This window comes from Micromesistius poutassou (genome assembly GCF_964030765.1).
Source record: "Micromesistius poutassou genome assembly, chromosome: 18".
NCBI lineage: Eukaryota > Metazoa > Chordata > Actinopteri > Gadiformes > Gadidae > Micromesistius > Micromesistius poutassou.
In genome coordinates this window covers 15,370,004-15,397,673 of record NC_140288.1, presented here as the reverse complement: position 1 = coordinate 15,397,673, position 27,670 = coordinate 15,370,004, and the positions used below count along the sequence as shown (strand labels likewise).

The following is a 27,670-nucleotide window of genomic DNA, read 5'->3' as shown; positions in this document are numbered from 1 at the left end:
CCTCTTACTACTGTTACCATGTTACCACCAATCCCCTTACTACTCCTCTTACTACTCCTCTTACTACTGTTACCATGTTACCACCAATCCCCTTACTACTCCTCTTACTACTGTTACCATGTTACCACCAATCCCCTTACTACTCCTCTTACTACTGTTACCATGTTACCACCAATCCCCTTACTACTCCTCTTACTACTGTTACCATGTTACCACCAATCCCCTTACTACTCCTCTTACTACTGTTACCATGTTACCACCAATCCCCTTACTACTCCTCTTACTACTGTTACCATGTTACCACCAATCCCCTTACTACTCCTCTTACTCCTCTTACTACTGTTACCAAGTTACTGGCTATTTTTACAACTGTTCAACTGTATTTTTTTAGTGCTGTTGAAAGATTATGAAGAGACTGTTGCCTTAACTGGTTCTGCCTTTTACTACGACCAAGTTTCTGTGTTACCATCTTCTTACTAGGGCAATATTTTACCGTCGCCTTTTACTATCTTTCCATCTCATCTGTGTGTGTGTGTGTGTGTGTGTGTGTGTGTCAGTCAAATTCAATGGATGATCAGCTGAGTAGTACAATAATACGTTGTTGAGCTCAGCTTGGTAAGCATTACAGTGGCTTTCAGTAAAGCTCAACAGAGCCTGGCAGCAGACTCGTCCAAGAGGGATGGCTTCAAGAGGTGGATTCTCCTCAGCCTGTAGAAGAGTTCTCCATGGAACACACAATCCAATTAATCACATAATCTGCTTTTTTTTTTTTTCCTTCAAAGATGAAATCTTTAATTGTGGGTATAATGTTATGGCAGGATAGTAAAGGAGTGGTCGGGTGTTTCACTCCCAGCTTTATAGCTTCAGGGTTCTAACCCCAATGTCAGTCTACCTTTAGGCATTCTTGCCTTAAGGGAACGCGTTCAGCCTGCTAGTACCAGCTAGTGCTTTATGTCCCTCTCAGCCTCCTTAGGACTTACCCATTCAATGGAAATAATATAAGATTCTTTGCTCAGGAGGATAAATCAGATTATTGGCTGAGGTGATTTTACACCAACGAGGACATATTTATGAATGAAGACATTGATTTTAGCTAATGCATTACTTAAAATGCTACAGTGTCTAACTTTTTAAAGCGGACGTGTAGATCCTTTAAATCAGTTGGCAGGGTTCCAGGGCTGCGTGGCTCGGATCTCCTCGTCACGTTGGATGAAAGCGTCTGCTATGGCTGCTACCGTTTGGTGCTGCTACTAGAACTACCATGTGCTCGGTGTCTTCCAGGGAGCAACGGCTGCTCCCTTCAGAACGGAGGCTGTTCTCAGCTGTGTCTCGCTCACCCTGACGGGCGGACCTGTCGCTGTGGACGGGACTTCCGCGTTGCAGATGTCACTTCCTGTGTTTCGGTGCTGCCCTGTGAGCCTGGCAAGGAGTCCTGCGAAGGTAGAGGTCAGTGGGCCTACTACACACAGTTACCTTCATCAGAAACATCGATACTTCTAATAAGACGCCCTGGGCTCAAAGGTCAGCTGTTTAACAGCTATGCTGTTTAACTACACAACTCTGACGCTGTTTAACTACACAACTCTGACGCTGTTTAACTACACAACTCTGACGCTGTTTAACTACACAACTCTGACACTGTTTAACTACACAACCCTGACGCTGTATAACTACACAACCCTGATGCTGTTGACTACACAACTCTGACACTTTAACTACACAACCCTGACTGTTTAACTACACAACTCTGACTGTTTAACTACACAACCCTGACGCTGTTGACTACACAACCCTGACGCTGTTGACTACACAACCCCGATGGGAGTCCTAAGCATGATGGGCAGATAATTTCATTCAGTCTGCGTCTCAATATTCGGTATTGATAAATGGTTAAAGGTGTTTTTAGGCAATTGTTTTAAATTCTGAACTTTTGGCCATGTCCACAGTAGTGACAGGGGGGTTATTAGGAACCATTTTTGTCTTTAACCAAAAACGGCAATGAACCAAAAACCTGTGTACTCTTTTTAAACGTGGTCATGTCTTGTATGATCGTCATCGTAATAATCAATGCCATTTTGTCAATGTTACTGAAATAAGAGAGAAAACGGGATTAAAATGTTTATGCCAGTCTCTGCGAACAAGTCTTTGAACGTTCCACTCTTCACGGCTGCCTTCTTCTAGAAGAAGTGAAGTGTCTGAGCTGTGACACGGGTTAACCTCCACTTTAAGAACACTGCTTTTCATTTCAGGCGGTACTAAAGCGTGGGATGGCGTGGACGAGGGGATCGCTGCCGTTCCTGCAGTCCAGAAGAACTTGACTTCCTGTGACAGCACGCGCTGCAGTGGCCATGGAACATGTTCCGGCGTGGACCTGGCCTGCCAGTGTAACCACGGCTACAGCGGGGAGTTCTGCCAAGTGGAAGGAGGAAGCCACGCCCCCGCGGTCATCGTGACCCTGTGCGTCCTGACTGGACTGGCTGCGGCGGTGGTGGGGTACAGGAAGAGGTAACGCAGCGGTTGATGTGACTAAGGGTTTTAACATTAGCACAGTACAAACTATTAAGTACTTGGGGTTATAATGGGGGGGGGGGTGCTGTCACAGGAGGGCGTGCGGGCTGGGGAGGAGGAGGTCCATGGAGAAGGAGACGTTGATGACCAACATGGCGATGTCCCTCCCAGAAGACTTCTATGACTCCGACACCGAGGTGAGAAACAGCTTTTGGTTTATTAAGGGTTCCTCCGGCCTGGAGATGTTTGGCTATGGGTAGAAAATGGATGCACAGATTTAAAGATGAATTCCCTTGAAATGTTTTGTTGAATGTACAGGTTCTTCAATAAAGTGTATGTAAAGTTTATTTACATAGCATCCTTCAAAATAAAATGCAGAGAATTGTAACCGCAGTCATTTTACTGGGGATCATTAAAACGATCTGAAATGAATGGGGTGTTGGAGTCTGTGTGGTGTGAGACCTTCAGGTCATCCTGAAGTTGTTGATCTCTGCAGGATCTGGACTCCCCCATGGACCCGGTGGTGAACGCCACACCAGCAGAACCATACAAAGAACCCCCTGGTCCTCAACCCTAACCACTCGTAACTTAAGACCAGACTGGTGGATGAACCGGCCACATGTGACATAGTGCTTTATATCCTTTTTAAATGAACATTTGACTCAACTGTGTTATCATTAAATAATTCAAAAAGACATGTAAATACTCAACGTTAGTCTTCCTCACCATGTCTGGACATTATCCAAACATTTTTTGCCTCCATGAGGCCTCTGCTTTGACTTCGGTCATGCTTGGGCAATTTATTTGTGGGTGGTGTCATAGCTCAATGTCTTTTACTAATAAACATGCTGCTGAAACCAGCCTCTGCCATTTTCTGTTGAGGTATAGAAAGGTCTCCCATTGGCTAGACAGGTCACCTTTGTCCAACCAGCTGACCTAGTTCAAAAACAAATAAAGTTGCTCTCAGTTGGTCCCAAAGGGTTTCACATCCCCCAAATTAAGACACTTTGGATTCAATACAGTTGAACCACATTCTTGTTCCTTCTTGCCAAGGGGGGTGTGTGTGTGTGTGTGTGTGTGTGTGTGTGTGTGTGTGTGTGTGTGTGTGTGTGTGTGTGTGTGTGTGTGTGTGTGTGTGTGTGTGTGTGTGTGTGTGTGTGTGTGTGTGTGTGTGTGTGTGTGTGTGTGTGTGTGTGTGTGTAATGTTGTTCAACAAGTTACTTGCTGTAGATGTAAAGTTCCTTGGAAGTATCCACCCACCACCAGGCTAGAATAATAGTTTGGAAACAGTCTTATCTCTAGTGCCTGCGTTTGTTTGCACACTCCTTTTGGATATGCTTCCTAAATCACTGGCCCAGAGTTGAAATGGCGTGTAGGGGCATGACGAGGTCCAGGTAGTGGGAGGGGTGTGTGAACGGGGGAGGAAGCTCTTCCAAAACCAGGTGTTGGGTTCCCCTTCCATTGTCCTCCGATTCCTCCAGAGGAGACAGAAACCCACCTCTGCTCCCACACCCTGACAACAGACCGGTTGAGAGGCCGCCCTGAGACAACTCTAGCCTGTAAAATCTTCTGTGGTGAGTTGACTGCAGTATTGTGTGTTTTGGAGCTCTCCCGTGTTCTACAGCCATGTCTGACTGCCTGTGTAGACTTGTTACGGAACAAAAGCATACATGATCAGTTCCTCATTTTGGGTTTCTCTTCATAAGCTGACCAGATTGTTGTTCATACAAGTTTGGATATTATTTGTTGCTCTATGTACCGGTTTATATAATACATTTTTAAATAGAGTTAACTTCTACCTGTGTTGTCCATGTGTCCTTCAGAAGAGTGAAGGAATGTGTTCAACCTCACATCCCCTGGAACGCCTTCCTAGATTCAAAGGTTGTGAAACTGTATTTTGAACTCTGAAAGTAACATAGCAACCTTTAAATGAGGGAGAACATGTTCTGTGATTGTATGACGAGGTCGTTCTAAATGTTGTATTTCATAATATTTGCAATGGGTTGGATGTGTTCTGGGCCTGTGAGGTCCTCTAGCAGGTGATGTTAATGTAGGCAGACCAGGTTAATAAGCTGACGGGACTCCACTTCTAGAAACGTGTCACCATTTTTCAAAGTTTAGTGCATCTTTTTTGCAGACCTACTAAACAAATGCAGAAGAAGCTAATCTTTCCTTTGGGTGTGGGTGGATGCTGTGCTCTGTACCAGAGCCAACCAGCCCTGTTGTAACTGGAGAGTATTGGGCGTGCACGTGAACACACTGCATAATAGGGACCAACCTTTTCATGTTATGAAAAGCTTTGACGCATTAAAAGGACTGGTTAAACCATTAAAAAAAACATCCCAGAGGCCCTATTTTATTACTTTTGGTATCAATACACACCTTCTACACAACGTATTGTAGACTGAGGAAACCTGCATGCTGGACTGCATGGAAAATGTGTGGTTGTATGTAGCTCCTGATGAGTTAATATATATTGTACTTCGTTTAAGTGCTTGATTCTGATTGGCTGGGAGGAGGGCATTAACCCGGCAGGTTGCCACAGCGCCATCAAATAGTAGATCAAAACGGAGCTTGTATTTTTTTTCTATCACAGAAATTTCAAACATGAGGTCCATTGTAAAAATAAACCTTGTTTAATAAAGTTTCTAAAATGTGTCGGAAATCTATCAGGATAGTTTCGCAAGCAAGATCCAATGTAGCAACTACGTTATTAAACTAGTGATCAGATGCAGCCTTGTGTGGTTGCTATAGAAACGAATTAGTTACAGCTGAGCTAACGTTATTCACCGTAGTTCTAAACATTGCAGCGTTTTAAAAATGGACAAATTCATTGTCAACTTTATATCTATTTGGAGTAGGGAAGACATTTGAGGACTGGTTAAAGAGCGACGAGGACGACGGAATGGCAAAAGACAAGGCCCAGGGTACCAGTTTCCGAGATCTGACAGATGAGGAGCTGCGTACAATTGAAGACGGGGCCCTTGAATCAAACACGAAAAAGGCAACTGCCTTTGCTATCAAAGTTTTCACTGAGTGGAAGAGCGACCAGAAGGATAGACTGACAACTGACCCGGACACCTGCAGCGCCGAAGAACTAAGCAAATTGTTAAGACGTTTTTATGCTACAGTTCAAAGCGCAGTAGGCAAGCCATACAGTGTGGCAACGATGACTGGCATCAGAGCCTCACTGAACCGTTATTTCTTAAGGTTCAATTTATATGCGGACAGTGAGTTTACCACCAGCAACAGGGTGTTCAAATCCATCATGAAAACCCATCGAAAGAACGGCCACGACCAGGCGAAACGCCATCCCCACGTCACCGAGGCTGACCTGAAATTGCTGTGTGAATCCACAGCTCTCTCCCTGGACACCCCGTTAGATCTCGTCTCCAAAATTTGGTTTGACCTCCAGCTTTGCTTGGCGAGGCAGGGAGGGCACTCTGGAGCTGACTGTGTCCTCATTCTCCATAACAGTGGATGACGCCGGGGATGAATGTTAGTTTGTCGTTCAATCCGGAGACGAAGAACCACAAACATCCAAATGCCCCAAACAAGGAAAACCTCTGAGGCGCAATGTATGCGGAGCCAGGCAACCCCAGATGTCCAGTTCTGAACTTCAAAAAATATCAGGTGTCACCGCCTTCTACCTCCATCCACTGAAGGACCCCCAACTACATCTCTGGTACTCCACACAGCCGATGGGGACGAACTACCTGGGGGACATGCGTCCACGATTGTCCAAAGCAGCTGGTCTGACCACCAGATACACCAACCACAGTCCTAGAAGCACGGCTGTCCATCGTCTGTCTGAGGCCGGGCTGGAGTACAGACAAATCATGTCTGTTACGGGACACAGGTAAGCCTAAGCCTAGGTTATAAATTCATTGTGGTAATAATAACCTGAAGCCTACTGCAAATATACATTTTTATTATTATTTTTGCAGGTGTGAATCCAGCCTCAAAAGCTACTGGGCGCCATCCAACACGGGCAAAACAGTTTGGAGTCGGGTGTTGTCCGCACCACAGCAAGCCTCCGCAGCAACCATGGTCTCTCCCCCCCAAGCTGCGCAATCCTCTTGGCCTACCTCGTCCGACTCATCTTTCTCTGCCATGAATTTCCCTATACCCTTCTGTCTCATTTTACCATCAATGGGAATGTCCAGTTTAATACACATAAATGAATTGCCTGAATCGTAATAATTTTGTTATACATTTATTGCAAATAAAAAATATTTGGAATAAGGAATGCATGTTTGAGCGATCCTAATTAAAGCTGACTTGATACAATGTAGCAACTACGTTATTAAACTAGTGATCAGATGCAGCCTTGTGTGGTTGCTATAGAAACAAATTAGTTACAGCTGAGCTAACGTTATTCACCATAGTTCTAAAGGGGACTACTTTTTGAGGGAGATGAACTACTAATATACATTTAATAAGCATGCAATACGAATAAGAAAAAGCATAATTATTAAAGTATTTGAATTGTTTTATGTTGGCAAGCAAGAAGTAGAATAAACAGGATAATCACCTCAAGGCAGGGCAATAAACAGTTTAATACGCCCGGCTCGTGGAAGGTTACCGCTGTCCACAAGCCGGGCATTTCAAACTGTTTATTGCCCTCTCAGGAGTGGGCAGTGTTGAACACTTTAATGGAGCCAGAAATTCTGAATCAATGTTTCTGAGAAAAGTGAGAGAGAATGAGATAATTGAACTGGTAAACTAATTTAAAAACAAAAAATCCACAGACTGGTATGGGATAGACATGACTACATACATACATACATACATACATACATCTGCAACCTTTCACTCCAATTGGGCTGCTTCCCGGACAAAATGAAAATAGCAAAAGTTATTCAACTGTTTAAAGCTGGAGACAAAAAATTATATACAAATTATAGACCGATCTCACTTTTATTTCAATTTTAAAAAATACTTGGAAAACTGTTTGTTGCCAGACTGGACTGCTTTGTTGAAAAAAATATATATATAAATTGATTGTCAATATCGTTTTAGAGTTGGAGAAAATGCAAAGGTTTGGAATCAGAGGTGTAGGTCTGGAATGGCTGAAGAGCTATATAAAAAAATAGGAGTCAGTATGTACAAGTGGGAAATGCCATGTCCAAGCTAGCTAACATGTCGTGCGGCGTGCCACAGGGTTCGATACTTGGACCAACATATTGAAATTTGTCATTTTCACAGATGATACCAACATTTTCTGTTCAGACGTCTGCTTACACAGGCTCATGGAGAAGGTGACAGTTCAACTAGGTAAATTGAAGCTGTGGTTTGATGTAAACAAGTTATCCTTAAATTTGGAAAAAACAAAGTTTATGATTTTTGGAAATTGCTAAATGCATTTAACAGCCCAGGTCAGCTTAAGGATAGAAACTGTTGAGGTAGAGAGAGTTTATGAAAATACCTTTTTAGGGGTTATAATAGACCACAAATTCAGTTGGAAACCACAAGTAAACCATGTAAGATCAAAAATTTCCAGAAGCATAGGGGTGTTGAGTAAAGTCAGACGCTTTCTTAACCATAGATCTATGAACACTCTACAGCACACTTATTCTGCCTTATTTAACGTACTGTGTTGAGATCTGGGGAAATGCCTGCAAAACCACTCTATAGTGTGCACAGTTCAGAAAAGAGCCATACGAATTGTGCATAATGTCGGCTTCATTGACCATACTAATTCACTATTTCTGAAGTCAAAAACACTGAAATTCATGGACCTGGTGAACCAGAAAACTGCATTAGTTCTGTATAAAGCTTCCTCCCAACATACAAACCATGTTCAGAGAAAGAGAAGAGGGTTATGCCCTCAGAGGCGAACTCAATTGGAAACAACCTACCTGTAATACAGTGATGAAAAGCAGGTGCATATCTGTCAGTGGCGTGAAGTTATGGAACGCATTACCAGAGGAATTAAAACATAGTAGGAATGTCAAATTTAAAAAAGGGTTTAAAGACATGACACAATGTCTGTACACATGACACATATGTACAGACATTGAGTATTGGTAGTATTACTCTATGAGAAAGGTGATAACGGTGATGATGTACACCGTTATTCTCCTTATGGACATCTTTATTTAGGATATTTTCCATCTTATGGAGAAAATGTAATGGATATTATAGTATTGACCCTTTTGGGTATATGTAGGCTTGTATGTATGTACGTATGTATTTATGTAGGTTAGCGTATGCATGTATATTTGCAAACACATATCATTTTGTTTGTTACTCTTAAAAATGTGAGAAGGGGGGACTTGATATAAGCTGAAGCTTCTGCCCCTACCCTTTGGTCACCACCAATAAATTCATTCATTCATTCATTCATACTTGTTATCATACTTAAAGGTGTAGCCCACTGATTCCTACTGGGTTACCGTACAATCATGAACCTGAGGGGGATTAATTATATCAACTAAAAGTGGGGGTCAGAGTGAGGAGACAGAACAATGAGAACAGGAGGAAGGTGGATACACACAAAGGAACAGAACGTGGAGGGCTCACCGGGTAGAGCGCCTACATAGATATACATATACATATATATAGATATACATATATATATATATAGATATACCATATAGTCTCAGTCCCGTGGTCCTTTGCCACATGTCCTCCCCTCTATCTCCCATACCTTCCTCTCTATTCAATTCGCATGAGAAGTATACATTTGCATTGCCAAAGCAGGTGAACAATGAAAACTCTATCTCACTCTATAATAATGGAAAAAAAAAAAGGAACTAAACGTGGGGGACAGATGCGGGGACTGGTAGGGAGGGGCGTGAGGACAGGGATCTGTTGTTGTTGGGCTGTGAGCTGAGGGATGGGACATTTGATGCTAATACCAACCCCTCAGTAGCACCGTTGAGCAATGGCTTTGAGAACAAAAGAGGGTGAGAGGAGAACAGGATGAAGGCGAGGGTCAGAGACAGGGTTCTGGTAGGGGGGTAAATAGCATGAGGCAAAACATTATCTAACTGTAACATATAATACAATATTCACCTGGAGACCATCAATCACCCTCATAGTTTTCTATCTTTTAGTGCCCTCTCAACCATTCCTCTCCTTCTGCCTCCCAGTCCATCCATCGGCCCCCCATGGTCACCTCCAGAGCCCCCTTGTCCCAGACCCCCGGGATGGACCTCAGCCTGCCCACCTGTGGAGAGACGCAGTGTAACGGGAGGGGAACCTGCAGGGCTCCCGTGGCAGGAGGAGGAAGCTGGTTCTGTGACTGCATGCTAGGATACAAGGTACAACAGGGTGGTGTCTGATGTGCTGTCCGCTCTGATACTCTGTGGTACTCTCTACTCATGCATGCAAAACAAACGCTATTCTGGTTGGGTGAGGATACAGACACGCCATCGGCAGCCGGGGATGTTGGGACATGATGTGAATGAAAGGCTTCTATAGAAGATCACAAGAAACTGGTATCAACCAGTGTGCCCTTGGCAGGACTAGGGGAGATATTGTGAGGTTTAATACCTGAAACAGGTAAGTGATGTCAGAGAGGATTAAGACCTGACACAGGTAACAGTGATGTCAGAGAGGATTAAGACCTGACACAGGTAACAGTGATGTCAGAGGATTAAGACCTGACACAGGTAACAGTGATGTCAGAGAGGATTAAGACCTGACACAGGTAACAGTGATGTCAGAGGATTAAGACCTGACACAGGTAACAGTGATGTCAGAGGATTAAGACCTGACACAGGTAACAGTGATGTCAGAGAGGATTAAGACCTGACACAGGTAACAGTGATGTCAGAGAGGATTAAGACCTGACACAGGTAACAGTGATGTCAGAGAGGATTAAGACCTGACACAGGTAACAGTGATGTCAGAGGATTAAGACCTGACACAGGTAACAGTGATGTCAGAGAGGATTAAGACCTGACACAGGTAACAGTGATGTCAGAGGATTAAGACCTGACACAGGTAACAGTGATGTCAGAGAGGATTAAGACCTGACACAGGTAACAGTGATGTCAGAGAGGATTAAGACCTGACACAGGTAACAGTGATGTCAGAGAGGATTAAGACCTGACACAGGTAACAGTGATGTCAGAGGATTAAGACCTGACACAGGTAACAGTGATGTCAGAGAGGATTAAGACCTGACACAGGTAACAGTGATGTCAGAGGATTAAGACCTGACACAGGTAACAGTGATGTCAGAGGATTAAGACCTGACACAGGTAACAGTGATGTCAGAGAGGATTAAGACCTGACACAGGTAACAGTGATGTCAGAGGATTAAGACCTGACACAGGTAACAGTGATGTCAGAGGATTAAGACCTGACACAGGTAACAGTGATGTCAGAGAGGATTAAGACCTGACACAGGTAACAGTGATGTCAGAGGATTAAGACCTGACACAGGTAACAGTGATGTCAGAGAGGATTAAGACCTGACACAGGTAACAGTGATGTCAGAGGATTAAGACCTGACACAGGTAACAGTGATGTCAGAGGATTAAGACCTGACACAGGTAACAGTGATGTCAGAGAGGATTAAGACCTGACACAGGTAACAGTGATGTCAGAGGATTAAGACCTGACACAGGTAACAGTGATGTCAGAGGATTAAGACCTGACACAGGTAACAGTGATGTCAGAGGATTAAGACCTGACACAGGTAACAGTGATGTCAGAGAGGATTAAGACCTGACACAGGTAACAGTGATGTCAGAGAGGATTAAGACCTGACACAGGTAACAGTGATGTCAGAGGATTAAGACCTGACACAGGTAACAGTGATGTCAGAGGATTAAGACCTGACACAGGTAACAGTGATGTCAGAGGATTAAGACCTGACACAGGTAACAGTGATGTCAGAGAGGATTAAGACCTGACACAGGTAACAGTGATGTCAGAGGATTAAGACCTGACACAGGTAACAGTGATGTCAGAGGATTAAGACCTGACACAGGTAACAGTGATGTCAGAGAGGATTAAGACCTGACACAGGTAACAGTGATGTCAGAGGATTAAGACCTGACACAGGTAACAGTGATGTCAGAGGATTAAGACCTGACACAGGTAACAGTGATGTCAGAGGATTAAGACCTGACACAGGTAACAGTGATGTCAGAGGATTAAGACCTGACACAGGTTTGTGATGTCAGAGGATTAAGACCTGACACAGGTAACAGTGATGTCAGAGGATTAAGACCTGACACAGGTAACAGTGATGTCAGAGAGGATTAAGACCTGACACAGGTAACAGTGATGTCAGAGGATTAAGACCTGACACAGGTAACAGTGATGTCAGAGGATTAAGACCTGACACAGGTAACAGTGATGTCAGAGGATTAAGACCTGACACAGGTAACAGTGATGTCAGAGAGGATTAAGACCTGACACAGGTAACAGTGATGTCAGAGGATTAAGACCTGACACAGGTAACAGTGATGTCAGAGGATTAAGACCTGACACAGGTAACAGTGATGTCAGAGAGGATTAAGACCTGACACAGGTAACAGTGATGTCAGAGGATTAAGACCTGACACAGGTAACAGTGATGTCAGAGGATTAAGACCTGACACAGGTAACAGTGATGTCAGAGGATTAAGACCTGACACAGGTAACAGTGATGTCAGAGGATTAAGACCTGACACAGGTAACAGTGATGTCAGAGAGGATTAAGACCTGACACAGGTAACAGTGATGTCAGAGAGGATTAAGACCTGACACAGGTAACAGTGATGTCAGAGGATTAAGACCTGACACAGGTAACAGTGATGTCAGAGGATTAAGACCTGACACAGGTAACAGTGATGTCAGAGGATTAAGACCTGACACAGGTAACAGTGATGTCAGAGGATTAAGACCTGACACAGGTAACAGTGATGTCAGAGGATTAAGACCTGACACAGGTAACAGTGATGTCAGAGGATTAAGACCTGACACAGGTAACAGTGATGTCAGAGGATTAAGACCTGACACAGGTAACAGTGATGTCAGAGGATTAAGACCTGACACAGGTAACAGTGATGTCAGAGGATTAAGACCTGACACAGGTAACAGTGATGTCAGAGGATTTAATACCTGAGACAGGTAACAATGATGTCGGAGAAGATTAATACCTGAGACAGGTAACAATGATGTCGGAGAAGATTAAGACCTGAAACAGGTTTGTGATGATGCCACAGTGAAAACAATAACATTGGAAGTCATTTGATTATCTTGACCTGCAGTCATCATTCCGATTGATGATTATTGGTGGATGTATTTGGGAAGTGGATGCTTGTGGTTCTGATGTGCCATCCCATAATCCCAGGGGGAGAGATGCGAAGACACGGTGAATGAGTCCCTGAGTGTGTCCCTGACCCTCGGGGTGCTGACCTTCATCGTAGGATTCATCCTCATCGCCTTCCTCTTCGCCAAGATCCGACAGAGGCAGAAGAAGAGGAAGAGGTTGGTATTGGGAGAGTGATGTGTGGTATGGGTGCACTATAATATATAGATTTAATATATATATTATGGGTTTACTGTATGTGTGTACTATTATTTGGGTGTACTGTATGTGTGTACTACTAAATGGGTGTACTGTATGTACTACTAAATGGGTGTACTGTATGTACTACTAAATGGGTGTACTGTATGTACTACTAAATGGGTGTACTGTATGTGTGTTACTTACTAAATGGGTGTACTATTATATGGGTAGGATGGTGGACTCTGTGTTTGCCTCTTGGGGCTTCTCTAAATCGCTCATATGAAACTAGATTTTGAAGGGTTTGTGTTTTGATCCACAGGTCAGAGTTGATAACCAGGGGATACCGGGTGAATGTGTGACCGGGAGGTCAGAGCACGGTAGGCAGGAAATGACACGCTACATGCGTTAATGATCCAAAGTAAATTGGTCCTCATTTTAGATTTTGGGTACATTTGGTCTGATGTAGTGCTGGGATAAATCCTTCTGCTGAAGTGAATCATTATGCTATCGTTCACACTGGTAAATACTACATCATATCACGTGACTGGTTCTCCTGTTCTGTGATGAATAACAGAAGCCTCCCTCGGAAGAACAGCAGTTAAGGATGCTAGGAGTCACGCACCAGTTGGCAATGTTCAATATTGACACTGCCTGAGGATGTCTGTTCATAGGCCTACCACATAAGGACTAACGCGTGTATGAACCCCACGTGGGACTGCTTCTCAGTCCATCCCCAGTGTCTACCATCAGACATCCTCCAGCAAGATGCCCCTAACCCCTACCTGCTTCTTAATCACATACGTCTGAATTAAATCGCTTTGGATAAGTGTAAATTATAAAAGATAAATAAAACCATGTTTGGCTACATTTGGTCTAATGGGGTTCAAGGCATGACATTGACATCTTCAAACGAAAAGCTGTATCCTGTCAGCATCATATGCTAGCACCTGAATCAGTCTTTCCCAAACAGTCTTGAGTAAGAGCCCAGTTCCGAGAGCCAGAGCTTGAAGCGCAGGGCAGGCCTTGTTGTTGTCCTTCATCTGGTCGTCAGTAGGGGGCGGTGTTCAGCTAATGTTAATGAGACAACTTCATAAAGCTCTGCAGAACCGACTCAAACTAACGCATGGAGAAGGGCAGATATCCTTCATGTTAATTGTATAAAAACGAATTAGTTAAGATATGAAATCACATCTATAGGGTTGTGCTTAACTGCTGAATCAGGTGGTGTATACATTGTGTCTACATGTCTTCTTTGTGCACAGGTGCGCAGCTGGGAGTTTGTTTACGGGACCACAACATGACTCACAGCGACAACACAACTGACTGAAGATCACTGAGTTCTGAGTGATGAACATCACCAACATATAACATTAATGCTATGATACTAATCACTATGAACATATACTGTTGCTTTTCTTTGCATGCAGACAACCGTGTTTCGCTTAACCATAATGTATAGTCAGTGGTGGTCTTACCATAGGCATAGGTTACCTACCTAAAAAAATACAGAGTACACAGAGACGAAGCAAGACTAGTCTAAACGCTACCTATTTTTCCGTTGGGTTACCAAGCCGTCTAAAAGGTTTGGTATGACCAGGTCACTGATATCTTTGCAACACAAACAGCGAGGAGGATTGACTTGACTTGGCTTAACACCATGACCAACATTCTGAGACATCCATTAACATCCACATTTGCCTCAAACAATGTTAGGCTTACAGCCCATGTCAATAGTTGTGAAATTATGTTCTTGTTGTTCTTTTAATGACCGTTCTGTTTAATATTGTGGAAAGGATGAATCATGAATTCATGAATGATTCAGAGCATGATGCATTTTAAATGGCATCACTTTTGGTCTTGTGTCTTCATTTTTCTTAAAACAATTGTAGCTGAAAATAAACATAGCCAAATTAATAGCTTCAGGCATTGAGGGCAAAAATAGGCCCAATGATAGGCCCAGATTTTTTTAATTTAGTTTTACGAATCAAGAGTAGGCCTGATTTGACTAATTGGCTTTGCATCCTTTCCTTCTGCCCTTGTAGTCCAAGACATGCTGCCCAGCAGCTTTCAAAGTACAACGCTGCCACTGGTGGATTTGTATCAATTTTATTCACATAATTATCCCTCCCTGCTATTTTGTAGTTCACCAAAACACCCTGCAACAACTTGATTCGCACATACTAATGCCACCATACGCCACTAACAGTGCAAGCAGGCCAATGGCAACCAAGCGCGCAGTCCTTCCTCGCTTTAAAAACCACCAGCCGCCACTGATGTGTGTGTGTGTTTGAAATGTTCAATCTCAAGTGCAATGTCAATTGCAACCTCACACAAAGTAAATTATTCCTCTTGGCAATATTTGCTAAGTATATGGCTGTTTGTGATGTTTTGCTAAGTAGGCCTATATGACTGTTTGTGGGGGTTTACCTTAACTACTTGTCTTGCTGTTATACTGATATTGATATCTTAAAAAAATAATAATAATCAGTGCTGGCATTTTGGCAAAGACAGGTCTGAAACCTTATTCTCTGTTGGGTTCCATCGTGACTATTAGTTTGTGTAGTGCTACACTTTGTGTGTTCTCTGCTTTCTATCTTGATTTTGGAGTAAAGAAGTGTATGCAGGGTTTAAAGGGGAAGATTTTTTTTCTCATCTCCAACCTTTACTTCCGCGTGGATTAGCTTTACCTGCCTATCCACCATTTAGTCAGTACATTTCTTTTTTCTCCTTTCTCTTTTAAAGATCGGATGAGGTGGGCCCCATACATATCTTTGCCTTGGGCCCCCAATTTTCTAAATCCGCCTCTGTGTATAGTATTGATCAAAGGCTTGGTAATTATAAGGCAGATGTGTGTCCTAAAGAGTTCCCTGCGTTTTATTTGCATCCCATCATATTCAAACAGTTGCGCTAGGGCTGTACGGTATGGACTAAAATTTATATCACGGTATGATTTGAGGCATAGGCATGTTCATTTTACATTCTAATTTCAATATAAATGCTTCTGAAGGGGTAAAATACTGGTTACGCAGCTATTACTGTATTTTTGTATTACTAGGAATTATTTCACATAGTGCAGAAGTATTTTATTTATTTTAAAAACATTTATTGAGCAAAACTGCAATAGAAATAAATGATGAATCTTTTATTTTTTTTTTAAGTTACTTCCAGTATGAATAGTATGGATTTCTTTCTCCACTTGGTCGCGGAGCTTGCCGTATAGTTTTGACATCTCAATTTGGCTGAAGTGTGTGCGGGCAGGTAACACGCATTGAGTCAGTGCGTTTACATGACACTCAAGAAAGTCGACTTTCGGCTGCGCGCCTGCGTGCTTGCGTGCTTGTGCAATAGCAGCCTGCCTGAGGAGGCAGCATCGCTGTCCAATCGTTTAGTTTTGCGTAACTTTACTTTTCACATGAAAAATAAGTTACGTTACTGTATTTACGTTACTTAGCCTACTTTGTAACACGTTACACACAACACTGTCTACCGGTCACACCGGTCTCACGGTATGGTAAAAATCCATACCGTAGCGCAAATTCACACCGGTGTACTTTCTATACCGTTTATACCGTACACTCCTAAATTGAGCCTGGAAATCCAGACCCACACCTGAGCAAATTCAAATTGTGCTCTCGCGAGAACTCTGGAATTCCAGGGTATTTAAACATGTATTGTAGTGACTGAAAAAACAGTTAGTCTGCATAGACCTCTGAATAATAAGTCCCGCCTCCGAGGCTCCGGTTCCCTCGGTCAAATGTCTACGGGGAATAACACGGGGTTTATGAACGATCGTACATAACAAACTCTGTAGGTGGCGAAGAACTAAAAGCTGCATCATATTTTGAACTACATTTTCCATCTAGTTTCGACTGGCTTTTTGGATTGTCGGTGCCGTTAAAGTAGTAAACGATTATAAATGCTATTTTAACGGCACAGACAATCCAAAAAGCTAGTCGAAACTAGATGGAAAATCTAGCCGTTTCTCAATTCGCGTCATCAGTGGTAGCCCAAGTACTGTTCCAATTCCGAGTACGCGAGTACTGTCGTAAAACCCGGAAGTGTTCTCGATGCGTTCTCGATGAGGCTGTTCCACCGAGGATGCATCGGAGGTGACTCGTGTGGACTTGGAACCGTTAAATATCCCAGGATGCATTTTCGCACTCCCAAGTCTGCGAGTACGTAGTCCGTGTACTTGGTATTGAGAAACGGCTTGTGTGTAGTTCAAAATGTGACGCGGCTTTAGTTGATCTCTAACAGGAACCAATTCACGTTATTGATCACTTACCTTCTGTTAAATGTCCTTTATTGTTCATTTAGCTATTTAGTGGTTTTGTGCTAAACTAGCTTTTTAAAACATTTGTTTATGCTTTTATACATTATTCTATGCTCTATTTCGTTTTAAATTTTCCATTTAAATATTCCTGCATAAGGATTGTATCTGTTGGTCCTTTTATTTGAAAGCAAACATGACAATAAAATGGCTTGATTTGAACGGTTTGTTTTACATTGTACAGCTTTTATTTTAACAGCTTGGCATTAGTGCTTGGTTATGGTTATGATGATATTGTGGTTATTGTTTAATGTTCATTTTGTGAAAAGAAATGGGATACTACCTGCAGGCTATTACCCAATGTTTTTATCCAATTCACATGTGTGGCCATTAGACTGTACCAATTACATCAATGAGTGCTCTCTCCAGCCTTCACAGTCACTATATCAAATTCTGCTTTAAAAGTAATGTTGAAGAAGATTCCAAAATTAATAAATCTTTTCTGTAGTTTTTCTGTAGTCTGTAGTGTTTATTTAATCAAAATAAAACGGCACAAAACATCAGAAGAACTACAAAAAAAGATCAACCAACTGTGTCCTCATAAAAAACCCAAAATGGTCAGAGCAGGGTCTGTTTAGAAAAACAAAACAAACAAAATAAATGGTACCTCTCTAGGTCAGGTCAACGTTCACACACGTTTGTTATTAGAGAAGTATCTTAAGAAGGGGAGCTTTCTGAGAACTTTCTGCCAGAGTAGGCGTGTTCTTTATTTTCCTACAAAGTGATGACATGCACCAACATCATCCACACCTGTTTGTTGTGACTTTAAACCCCAGATTGCATTGTAAGATAAAAATAAGCTTTGTTCCACGCTGTAAAGCAACGCAATAAACATAACTCGCTAGCAAAGAGCTGTGTACAATTAGTGGTAACGTTATCATCGTTATTGATCAATAGAGACAACCTGCCGCTTCCTGTTAGCCGGCGCCACAGGCAGTGATTAGTCACACAGACACGCACCATAATGCAGCGCAAAAATTATAGATAAATTGCTTGTGCTTGTGTAGGTACAACACATGAAATGTTGCCACTTTAAAAATAACACCAAATGTATTTAGGAAGACGTAAAGGCATGTAAACATAAAAAACCCCAAAAACTAATTTCCAGGTGCGTAAACGCCACTCAGAGGTGCGTAAACGCTATTTCCAAAATTCCAGAGGTGGGTAAACGGCGTTTACGTGCGTTTAGCCACCACTACATCCCTGCACCAGCCAGTGAAACCTCACCCCTCTAAGGTGTGAGAGAAGTCCAGTTCTCACAACCCTGCTTTGTTCAGAGCCGGGGTGAGGTGGCTCTGTCAGAGGACTCAGAGAACCAGTAGACCTGCATTGCATGCATACTTGGAGTGGTGTTCCAACAATGTCTCGGAAGATATGGCATGTACACAACTCCTGCAGTTCAGAATCTGTACCAACCCCTTCCTGTGCTGGTCCACATTGTCATGGAGATGAAGGGCTAGGTTCTAACGATAGAACTGATTTTGAAGGGGTCTGTTCTAACGGTAGACCTGAATGTAAAGCGGTCGTTTCTAACGTTAGACCTGAATATAAAAGGCTAGGTTCTAACGTTAGACGTGAATGTAAAGGTCTGTTCTAGGGTCTGTCCTTAACGTTAGTCCTGAATGTAAAGGGGTCTGTTCTAGTGGTGGATTTCATGATTTGTTTGAAAGAATCAGTTCACGTCGGTCAGTTTGCCAAGAAGAGTCGTTCATTCGTTCGTTCGTTCGTTCGTTCGCATTTCCGGTAGCGGTGAATCATGATTCTCAGTCACTGAGTCGATCAGACTCGGCTCCTCCCTCGTTCTCGTTCAAACGAATCGCAAATGCACGTTCTCAGCCGAGTCGGTCAGACTCAGCTCCTCCCTCGTTCTCATTCTCAAACAAATCACGATCGTGCAATGATGCAAACGGTCATCAATCAACATAACATTAACTAAGTTCCTTTTAGCTGAGGAGCGCTTCATGTTCGGAATCGGGATGTTGTTGCCCGGCTGACTCTCGTGACGTCTCAGTCCTCGAGTCTTCACCGCTAAACACAGTCAGTGAACGAACGGTGACTCGGGAGTCAGCGACTAGTGGGTGGAGCTGGGAGTCGAGTCTCGGAGAACGAACGAGACGAACGACGACGAATGAGAGTGGCGAATCAGTTCGGTTTGTTCGTTTTAAAGAGTCGTTCGTTCGAACTGATTCGTTCGCGAACGAGCCACCACTTCAACATTAGAACTGAATGTAAAGGGGTCTGTCCTAACGGTAGACCTAACGGTGCGCGTGTGTGTGTGTGAGTGTGTGCAGCCCAGTCACCAAAATGTGGTATAACTCCATTGTTGTAGAACTCCTCTAGACAGATGCTATATTCTTTTGGCCTCTTCTTCTTTTTTATAGCCCTCCGTCTACGTCACGTGACCCAGTTTCTTTCTGGAAATTGAACAAGATGGCTGACATATTCTCTGTGGGAAATGCAATATTTCGATACAGATTCAGTGTTAAAATGTGTTTTGATAACAGTTCTAGTTAGAAATGTGCCTTTTATTGTCATAATCTTCGTACAGTGATTGTATCTGATTAGTTAGTCAGGTAAACTGCTCGTGGAGTTTTTCATGCTCATTTGGGGTTCTGAGGGACTATAATTGGGGTATATTCTGTTTAAGAATGTGTATAGTGCAGTTTACACAAACCTTGATGAGGATTTATCTCCCTTATAGTGCACTTCATTGATTTACAAATTTCAAGTTAAACGATTTAGCTATCACTTTTTGAGGTTTTCTAACATTAAGTTGAGTTCCCCTAGCCTCCCTATGGTCCCCCAGTAGCTAAAAAATGCATTAGGTCTAAAGGAGAAAGAGTAGCTATCTTTCTCCTCCTTTGAAAAAAAGATTGCTGAAATGCTTCGATTTGGCTTCCGGCCAAAATCGAAGCGTCATACGGTACCATGTTACCTCCCCTTTCTCTGCTTGGCCCGCCCAGAGAATTTGGCCCGCCAATGAGACAATGAGCTAGGACCGTGCTTTGTTATTTGGATAACCGTTCTGCTGTTGGTGTTATGGCGCATAACACGCAACACAATAACGCAAGCTTGCATAAAGCTCCCATTTGGTGAAAAGACTAGACTGCATCGGGTTGGTTGAGAAGGAATTGGGAACCGCGACATGGAGGAGAAAAGGATTGTTGCCCAGGATTGTCCGTCGGAGCCGGGCAGCCCCGGGGGCGGCCAGCGGGGCTCAGACGGACCGCTTTACAACACGGTAAAGCGCTTTGGATAAAAGTGCTATATGAATGAGGACCATTTACCCTTTACAACCCCGGGCAACAATCCTTTTCTCCTCCCTGTCGTGGTTCCCAATTCCTTCTCAACCAACCCGATGCAGACAATCCCGGGGAACCATCGCGGGCAACAATCCCCTTCTCCTCCATTTCGCGGTTCAGTCTGTACTTAATATTGACGTGGAAGTGGAAGAACCAGAGGCATCTGAGAACCCGATGCAGTCGTTTGAGATTTATAATATCATCCGGAGGCTATATATATCTAGATATCTAAATATAATATGATATTATTTAGACATAGAGCTCCAGGACTCCCGCCGGAGCACCTGGAGTGTTCAGTGTTCCACTGTAAACACTAGCGCATGGTACCGTGGCCGCAAGCTGCTCAGGGCCACGCCCCCACCCTCCACCTTGACCCGCCTCTAAAAACAGCGCGTTTGTGGAGAGCTCATTGTGGGCGTGGCTCGTAGTGGCTGTAACTCTGCACCAAGGCTGAATTTCTTGAACGTCTTCAAGTACTGTATTAGGGGCCCACTAACAGCTATATTAAAGCATCCATAAAGCAGCATGGGACCTTTAAATAATAGCTCCGCTCAAACCCACAGCATTAGTGACAGCTGAGCGGCCGTAAAAGGTTTTGTTTTTGGTGTAAACTAGGTTCCGCTGGCCATAGTATGTATTAAATGTATTCAATGTATTCAATATACAGGATGTATGCGTATTACAGAAGATGAAATAATGGCCCTAGGTGGTAAACACTCATATGGATATATACGATAACGGGGGGGCAGGGGGATTCAGAACAAAAATGTTGCTCACCACGTGTTTGAAAAAAATGTGTCATCAAATATGTCATTTTGGTTATTTCTTAAACAGAATTTACCCATAGTCCCCTCCCCCCTTTTTTAAAGTTTAAAAACGCTATGCGCAGTTTAACTGACTAACTAATCATATCACTGAATGAAGATTATGACAATAAAAGGCACAAACTGTTCATCAATCAAAACACATTTTACTGCCGAAACAATGTTAATATTGCATTTTGTTTGGTTTTCAGAGATAGCAGCGTCCATATCAACCATGATAGAAATGTAAGTGTAATATAATAATAACTAACAAACTAAACGTTGTGTGCAATCACTGAACGAATATTCTAAAAATTAAATACTGATTTATCGCTAGAAACGCATTTGAATGCTGAATTTATATCTCAAAGTATTGCATTTCCCACAGAGAATATGTCAGCCATCTCTTTATGGTCCCGCATTCACACAACGCAAGGACCACGCAGACGCTTCGACGTAGTCCTGAACGTTTACGGTCCTGTGTCAGGTTTTAGTGAGTGGACCAATCACAGCCCTTGCGGCTGCGTCGCCTCGACGGAAGGTTACAATTTTTGGGAGGCGCATGTCAAGCCCTTGCGGTGGATGCAAGGAGGGTCCACAAGGACGTAAGGGGTCCGTAACCCTCTTGCGTTGCGTGAACGTGGGACCATAAAGAGCCCTTTAGAGTTGCAGCAGAAACTGGGCAGTCACGTAACCTAGACGCAGGACTATCGCAAAGAACGTAAGAAACGTAGGCCTCTCACAACAAGTTGTGCCGTTAACAGGACACGATTTCCACTGGGGACCAATATAGCTATAGGCCTACCACATTTTGGTGTGAGGCTGGGTTTGTGTGTGCTTGTTAAATATAGGCCGCCGTCTCCTTGTACCTTTCAAACTGGTTGGTGAACAGGATAGGCAACATTTCAGTGACGTACAGAATTCCTTTTAGATGTGTATAGTTGGTTGTTATAATTATGGTTGAAAGCTGTACACATTCTCTCCCAGTACTCATGTGACTGTAGGCTGGCTGGTCACCACCTAATGGTCTTGGATGATACATTTGTTGTGTTGCTATGCAAGTTAGCATGGTGGTAGTGGTAAAGAAGTGCTTGAATTTACTACACTACTATGTGCACTCATACTTGATATCAAGGAGAATTTATGAAATTCTATGTACAATTCATACATACATACATACGATGCGGTACATTCAATACGTCAAGGTGATAAACCTTGCCAAAAAAATACAATTTACAGTAATACTACATAATCAACCCTCTGACTCAAAGTAATTAATGTAAAGTAAGTAATTATTATTCAAAAGTAATTTAGTTATTAAAATGTTCTAAAGTGTGTATATGTTTTTGTTCACATCTCAGGACTAGAATTGGCTATCAAACATGTAAATTAATGAAAGAGTCATGTGATGAGTAACTTCTTGCAGAGTTTTTAATAGGGTTTATACAACACATAATCCATAATCCAGGACTACAGTTCACTAGTCTTTAGGACTGCAGTTCAGTATTTTAGGAGTAGGCCTACTACAGTTCACTCTTTAGGACTACAATTTACTACAGTCTTTTAAGACTACAGTTTACTACAGTCTGTCAGCAGTATAGTTTAGTACAATCCTGTTTGTTAATCTACAATCTCAACTAGGAATGTAAAGTGCATATCAAAATAAAAGTAGCCTATTGACAATGTACAAAAAATATCTGTCAGCTCACACCAGGACAACCTAACCTATACATTCCTTCAAGATAAGGGCTTTTTACAAAAATCCTGGGGTCATCATGTACAGCATAGTAGTACATTGTAGCCTACATGAAATACTTTCCATAGTTCAAGCTATTAAAAAAAAGTTTGTATTTGTTCTTCCATGTTCCGGATGTTAAGACAATATATTATTACTACTACTTCTAGGCTTTTTACTTTAAGGTCATTTCTCTTCATCAACAGCAGTGTTTTATATCCATGTCACAGGGGATCGGACCTCATGCAGGTGAGGCTGTGGTCATTAGGGTTTGAACCCAGAACCACCTGTACAACCCATCCCCATATGTAGTTCTAATCATAACAGCCCAGAGTCCCGATCCCACAATACATATTGCAGGATAACAATGCTTCTTTAAATAACCTCCGACCCCCTGCTGTGTCCGGGTCCGAGCATCTGCTCAGCGGGGTGCTGGTGTCTCTAGAGGTCCACGTCGTAGGGCCTGCTGGAGTTGGAGTATGGTGTGTGGACGGAGCGGGCCGGAGCGGGTTTGGCGCGCGGAAAGGACACGTCGTCGTCCCGGGAGTAAGGGACGCTGCTCGCGCTGCTCTTGGAGCTCGACAGACTGGGCACCTCCAAGCGCCGGGGCGGCGGGTTTTTCCGGTGTCGGAACTGCGAGCCCAAGACCTCGTCGACCGGCCTCTCCCCCCGGTTCTTTCCCCCGCAGCAGCGGCAGATCCCGATGAACATGACCAGCCCCGCGAGGACCTCGAAGATGCCCCCGATGTAACCCAGGATGATGCAGTAGCCCACCCGCGGGTCACCCCCCACGCTGGACACCGGGATGTCCTCCAGGATGTGCGTGTACCACGAGATGGGGATGAGGGTCATGACGCCCGACAGGAAGATCAGCAGCCCGCCCAGGCCGGCCAGGGTCCAGCGGGGGGTCTCACGCCAACAACGGACCCCTGGGATGGCGACGGCCAGGCCGATGAGGGTGACGATGAGCGACGCCACCATCAGCCCTTGGGCCACCTCGATGATCTGCTGGTTGAAGTACTCCGTGTCCTGCAGCCCGCAGCCCAGCTGGCTGGTGTCCGTGGCCCGGCAGATGTCCCAGATGCCCTGCTGGATGAACTCGTTCGTCGGGGTGTCCCGTATCCCGTTGATCGTGCGCCAGTTGGGGGACACCGTGGCGACGAGGTCCAGGATCCAGCCGCACGGGGCCAGGACCATCCCAAAGATAAGGATCCCAGGGGTCCGCAGCGAGGTGCGGACCCATTCCTGCGTTGGCATGGTGGTGCTGGTGGTGTTGTTGTTCTTGTGTCGCTGCGTGGTCGTGTTGCTTTGCGATCAGTGGTACAGTGAGCAGCGACAGACTCGGTCTATAAGTGGCCTACAATAGGAGTTTCACTCAACTCCTTTTGTACTTATTGAGTAGGCTTACTTTGCTGAGGCGGAGTTTGCGGTGACGTCACCTCGAATGGGTTTCGGTCCGTCCTCATTGAAATAAAAAAAACAACTTTCGAGACAAAAATATATGTTTTTGTTGGGATTAGCAATGTGAAAGAAACGGCTGATGAAATGTGGCTTTGTTGAACTTCCACTATTGTCATTAAATAACAAATCAACACCCGATCAAAACATTACAAAGCAGTAGCAGTTTGGTTTGAGTGACAGCTGGTGGCAGTGACAGGATATCGATCAGAATGCAGATCGGCAGGAACGGCTGCATTTCTTTGGTAGCCTCACCTGATTTAAATAGATCTCTTTCTCACAGAAACCCAGAGTCATTGTGACTGTGTTCCACAACCTAACAGGCCTATCACTACCAAACGGTATGTCAGTCAAATTATTTTTAATACATGCAGTCGTTTACCTTAATACTTACAAAATTACAATTTACATTATCGACAGAAGTGTTGATATTTATCAGTGAACAAGAAACATGTTTTCTTGATATAAAGTCAGAATTCACACGTTAATTTTTAGGTAGGCCTACAAATAAAACTGACGAAGTGCTCAGTCCGCTCTGGCCCCGCCCACATGATCTGGCCCCGCCCACATCCCCTGGGACGCCTCGAAGGGTAATTAGGGGTCCTACGGAATCCGTAGGAAACCTATTGTATTCGTTAGTATTATTATTATTAGGGGTCCTACGGAATCCGTAGGAAACCTATTGTATTCGTTAGTATTATTATTATTATTATTATTATTATTATTATTATTATTTTTATTCTGACTTTTTGGCTCCAAAAGTTATAAAAATTGGCAGGCTTGTAGAACTCATAAAGTTAGTAAAGGAATCAAAAGATGGTCCAGAATAACACATAGGTGGCGCTATAACAAGGCCTTGAAGTTCAGGACTTCAACAGGCTGCCATTACCACTAGGAAGGTACAATTTGTATGAAACTTGGTATACATGCACCATTTCTCATGATGAACAACTTTCACATTGCAACCCATATGGTCAGACCATTGGGATATAGTTCAGTGACCACAACTTGACCAAACACCCACACATTAACTCCTTTGGTGCTGAAAGTGGGAAAAGTTCCAAACTTGGCACACATGTACCAGGTCACTGTGGGACTATAGGGTGATCAAATAATAGCAATAAGGCAAAAGATGGCAGAGATATGTATTTTAAAGTGAAATACATGCATATGTATACAGCTCTACAACATGTTTAAACAGCTCCAACATTGCATCCAAAAGACCTAGGCCCAGCTGTTGAATGTGGCTATTAAGAGGAGATTCCATAGTATACCCATGCCAAATTAGAAGACTATGTCTGAAAAAACAACCAAAAAACATTAGTTTGAAGTTCTCCCTTCTGAACCATGGCCTCTCTACAATGCAGGCTGGGCCTTAAAGGGGTACACACGTTATTTCGCAAACATCTGTTTGACAGTGGATTTTGACACAGTAGGCTTTAGAAACATGGTTGGTGATTGTTTTGATATGTTAACTGCCGGAAAACCAGTTTTTAAGGCATACCAATGCATATTACCATACCAACCAAGCTCACCATACCTCCACATAGGAAAGACTTATATTTCTCAAAATATACTCCAATCTGCCCTTGGCAGTCTACAGTCATACTGTCGGTCATACCGTCATACTGTCATATTGTCGTTCATACAGTCATACGGTCATACTGTCATACTTTCGTTCATACAGTCATACTGTCGGTTATACAGTCATACTGTTGGTCATACTGTCTGTCATACTGTCATACTGTCTGTCATACAGTTGGTCATACTATTATACTGTCGGTCATACGGTCATGTGAGAATGTGAAAATCCCTTCTCACTGTCTCTCCCCTCACATCATATTTAATGTGGTATTTGGACTTCCGGAGCACTAGGGGGCAGAAGGATAACCCTGCCTTGGCCAGGGAAGTTCCCCTTATTATTGGTATGGCCCAATCAGTCCACCTGGGACTTATTGGCTTATATAAGGGGAGTCTCATTTTGTGGTAGAGGGGGAAGGTGCTGGCTTGACAAGAGGCCAGTACTAGAGCACATGGTATATGTGGCGGCTAGGCTGATGGCTAGGCTGATGGCTAGGCTGATGGCTAGGCTGATGGCTAGGCTGATGGCTAGGCTGATGGCTAGGCTGATGGCTAGGCTGGTGGCTAGGCTGGTGGCTGTCATACCGTAGGACCCCGTTATTGTTGCTGGCAACTATATTTATTATTATTATTATTTTTATTCTGACTTTTTGGCTCCAAAAGTTATAAAAATTGGCAGGCTTGTAGAACTCATAAAGTTAGTAAAGGAATCAAAAGATGGTCCAGAATAACACATAGGTGGCGCTATAACAAGGCCTTGAAGTTCAGGACTTCAACAGGCTGCCATTACCACTAGGAAGGTACAATTTGTATGAAACTTGGTATACATGCACCATTTCTCATGATGAACAACTTTCACATTGCAACCCATATGGTCAGACCATTGGGATATAGTGCAGTGACCACAACTTGACCAAACACCCACACATTAACTCCTTTGGTGCTGAAAGTGGGAAAAGCTCCAAACTTGGCACACATGTACCAGGTCACGGTGGGACTATAGGGTGATCAAATAATAGCAATAAGGCAAAAGATGGCAGAGATATGTATTTTAAAGTGAAATACATGCATATGTATACAGCTCTACAACATGTTTAAACAGCTCCAACATTGCATCCAAAAGACCTAGGCCCAGCTGTTGAATGTGGCTATTAAGAGGAGATTCCATAGTATACCCATGCCAAATTTGAAGACTATATCTGAAAAAACAACCAAAAAACATTAGTTTGAAGTTCTCCCTTCTGAACCATGGCCTCTCTACAATGCAGGCTGGGCCTTAAAGGGGTACACACGTTATTTCGCAAACATCTGTTTGACAGTGGATTTTGACACAGTAGGCTTTAGAAACATGGTTGGTGATTGTTTTGATATGTTAACTGCCGGAAAACCAGTTTTTAACAATGCATATTACCATACCAACCAAGCTCACCATACCTCCACATAGGAAAGACTTATATTTCTCAAAATATACTCCAATCTGCCCTTGGCAGTCTACAG

At 43.3% G+C, this 27,670-nt stretch overlaps 2 protein-coding genes across 2 annotated transcripts in view; one reads left to right on the top strand and one right to left on the bottom strand.

Moving 5' to 3' along the window:
* Positions 1–3,085, top strand: part of lrp13b (low-density lipoprotein receptor related-protein 13 b) — a gene marked incomplete at both ends in the record, with an annotated part of 34,809 nt that extends 31,724 nt beyond the window's left edge. The window contains 4 exons of the mRNA XM_084482734.1: positions 1,282–1,446; positions 2,250–2,505; positions 2,603–2,705; positions 3,005–3,085. Of these exons, the coding sequence (XP_084338860.1) occupies positions 1,282–1,446; positions 2,250–2,505; positions 2,603–2,705; positions 3,005–3,085 (605 nt within the window). The remainder of the gene's footprint in view (positions 1–1,281; positions 1,447–2,249; positions 2,506–2,602; positions 2,706–3,004) is intronic.
* A 20,490-nt stretch (positions 3,086–23,575) lies between these two features.
* On the bottom strand, positions 23,576–24,391 carry LOC311363138 (claudin-23-like; the record flags this gene model as incomplete). Its single annotated transcript, XM_084483073.1, has 1 exon — positions 23,576–24,391. One exon carries the CDS (start codon positions 24,389–24,391, stop codon positions 23,576–23,578), a length of 816 nt encoding a protein of 271 aa, XP_084339199.1.
* Between the last annotated feature and the right edge of the window lie 3,279 nt (positions 24,392–27,670).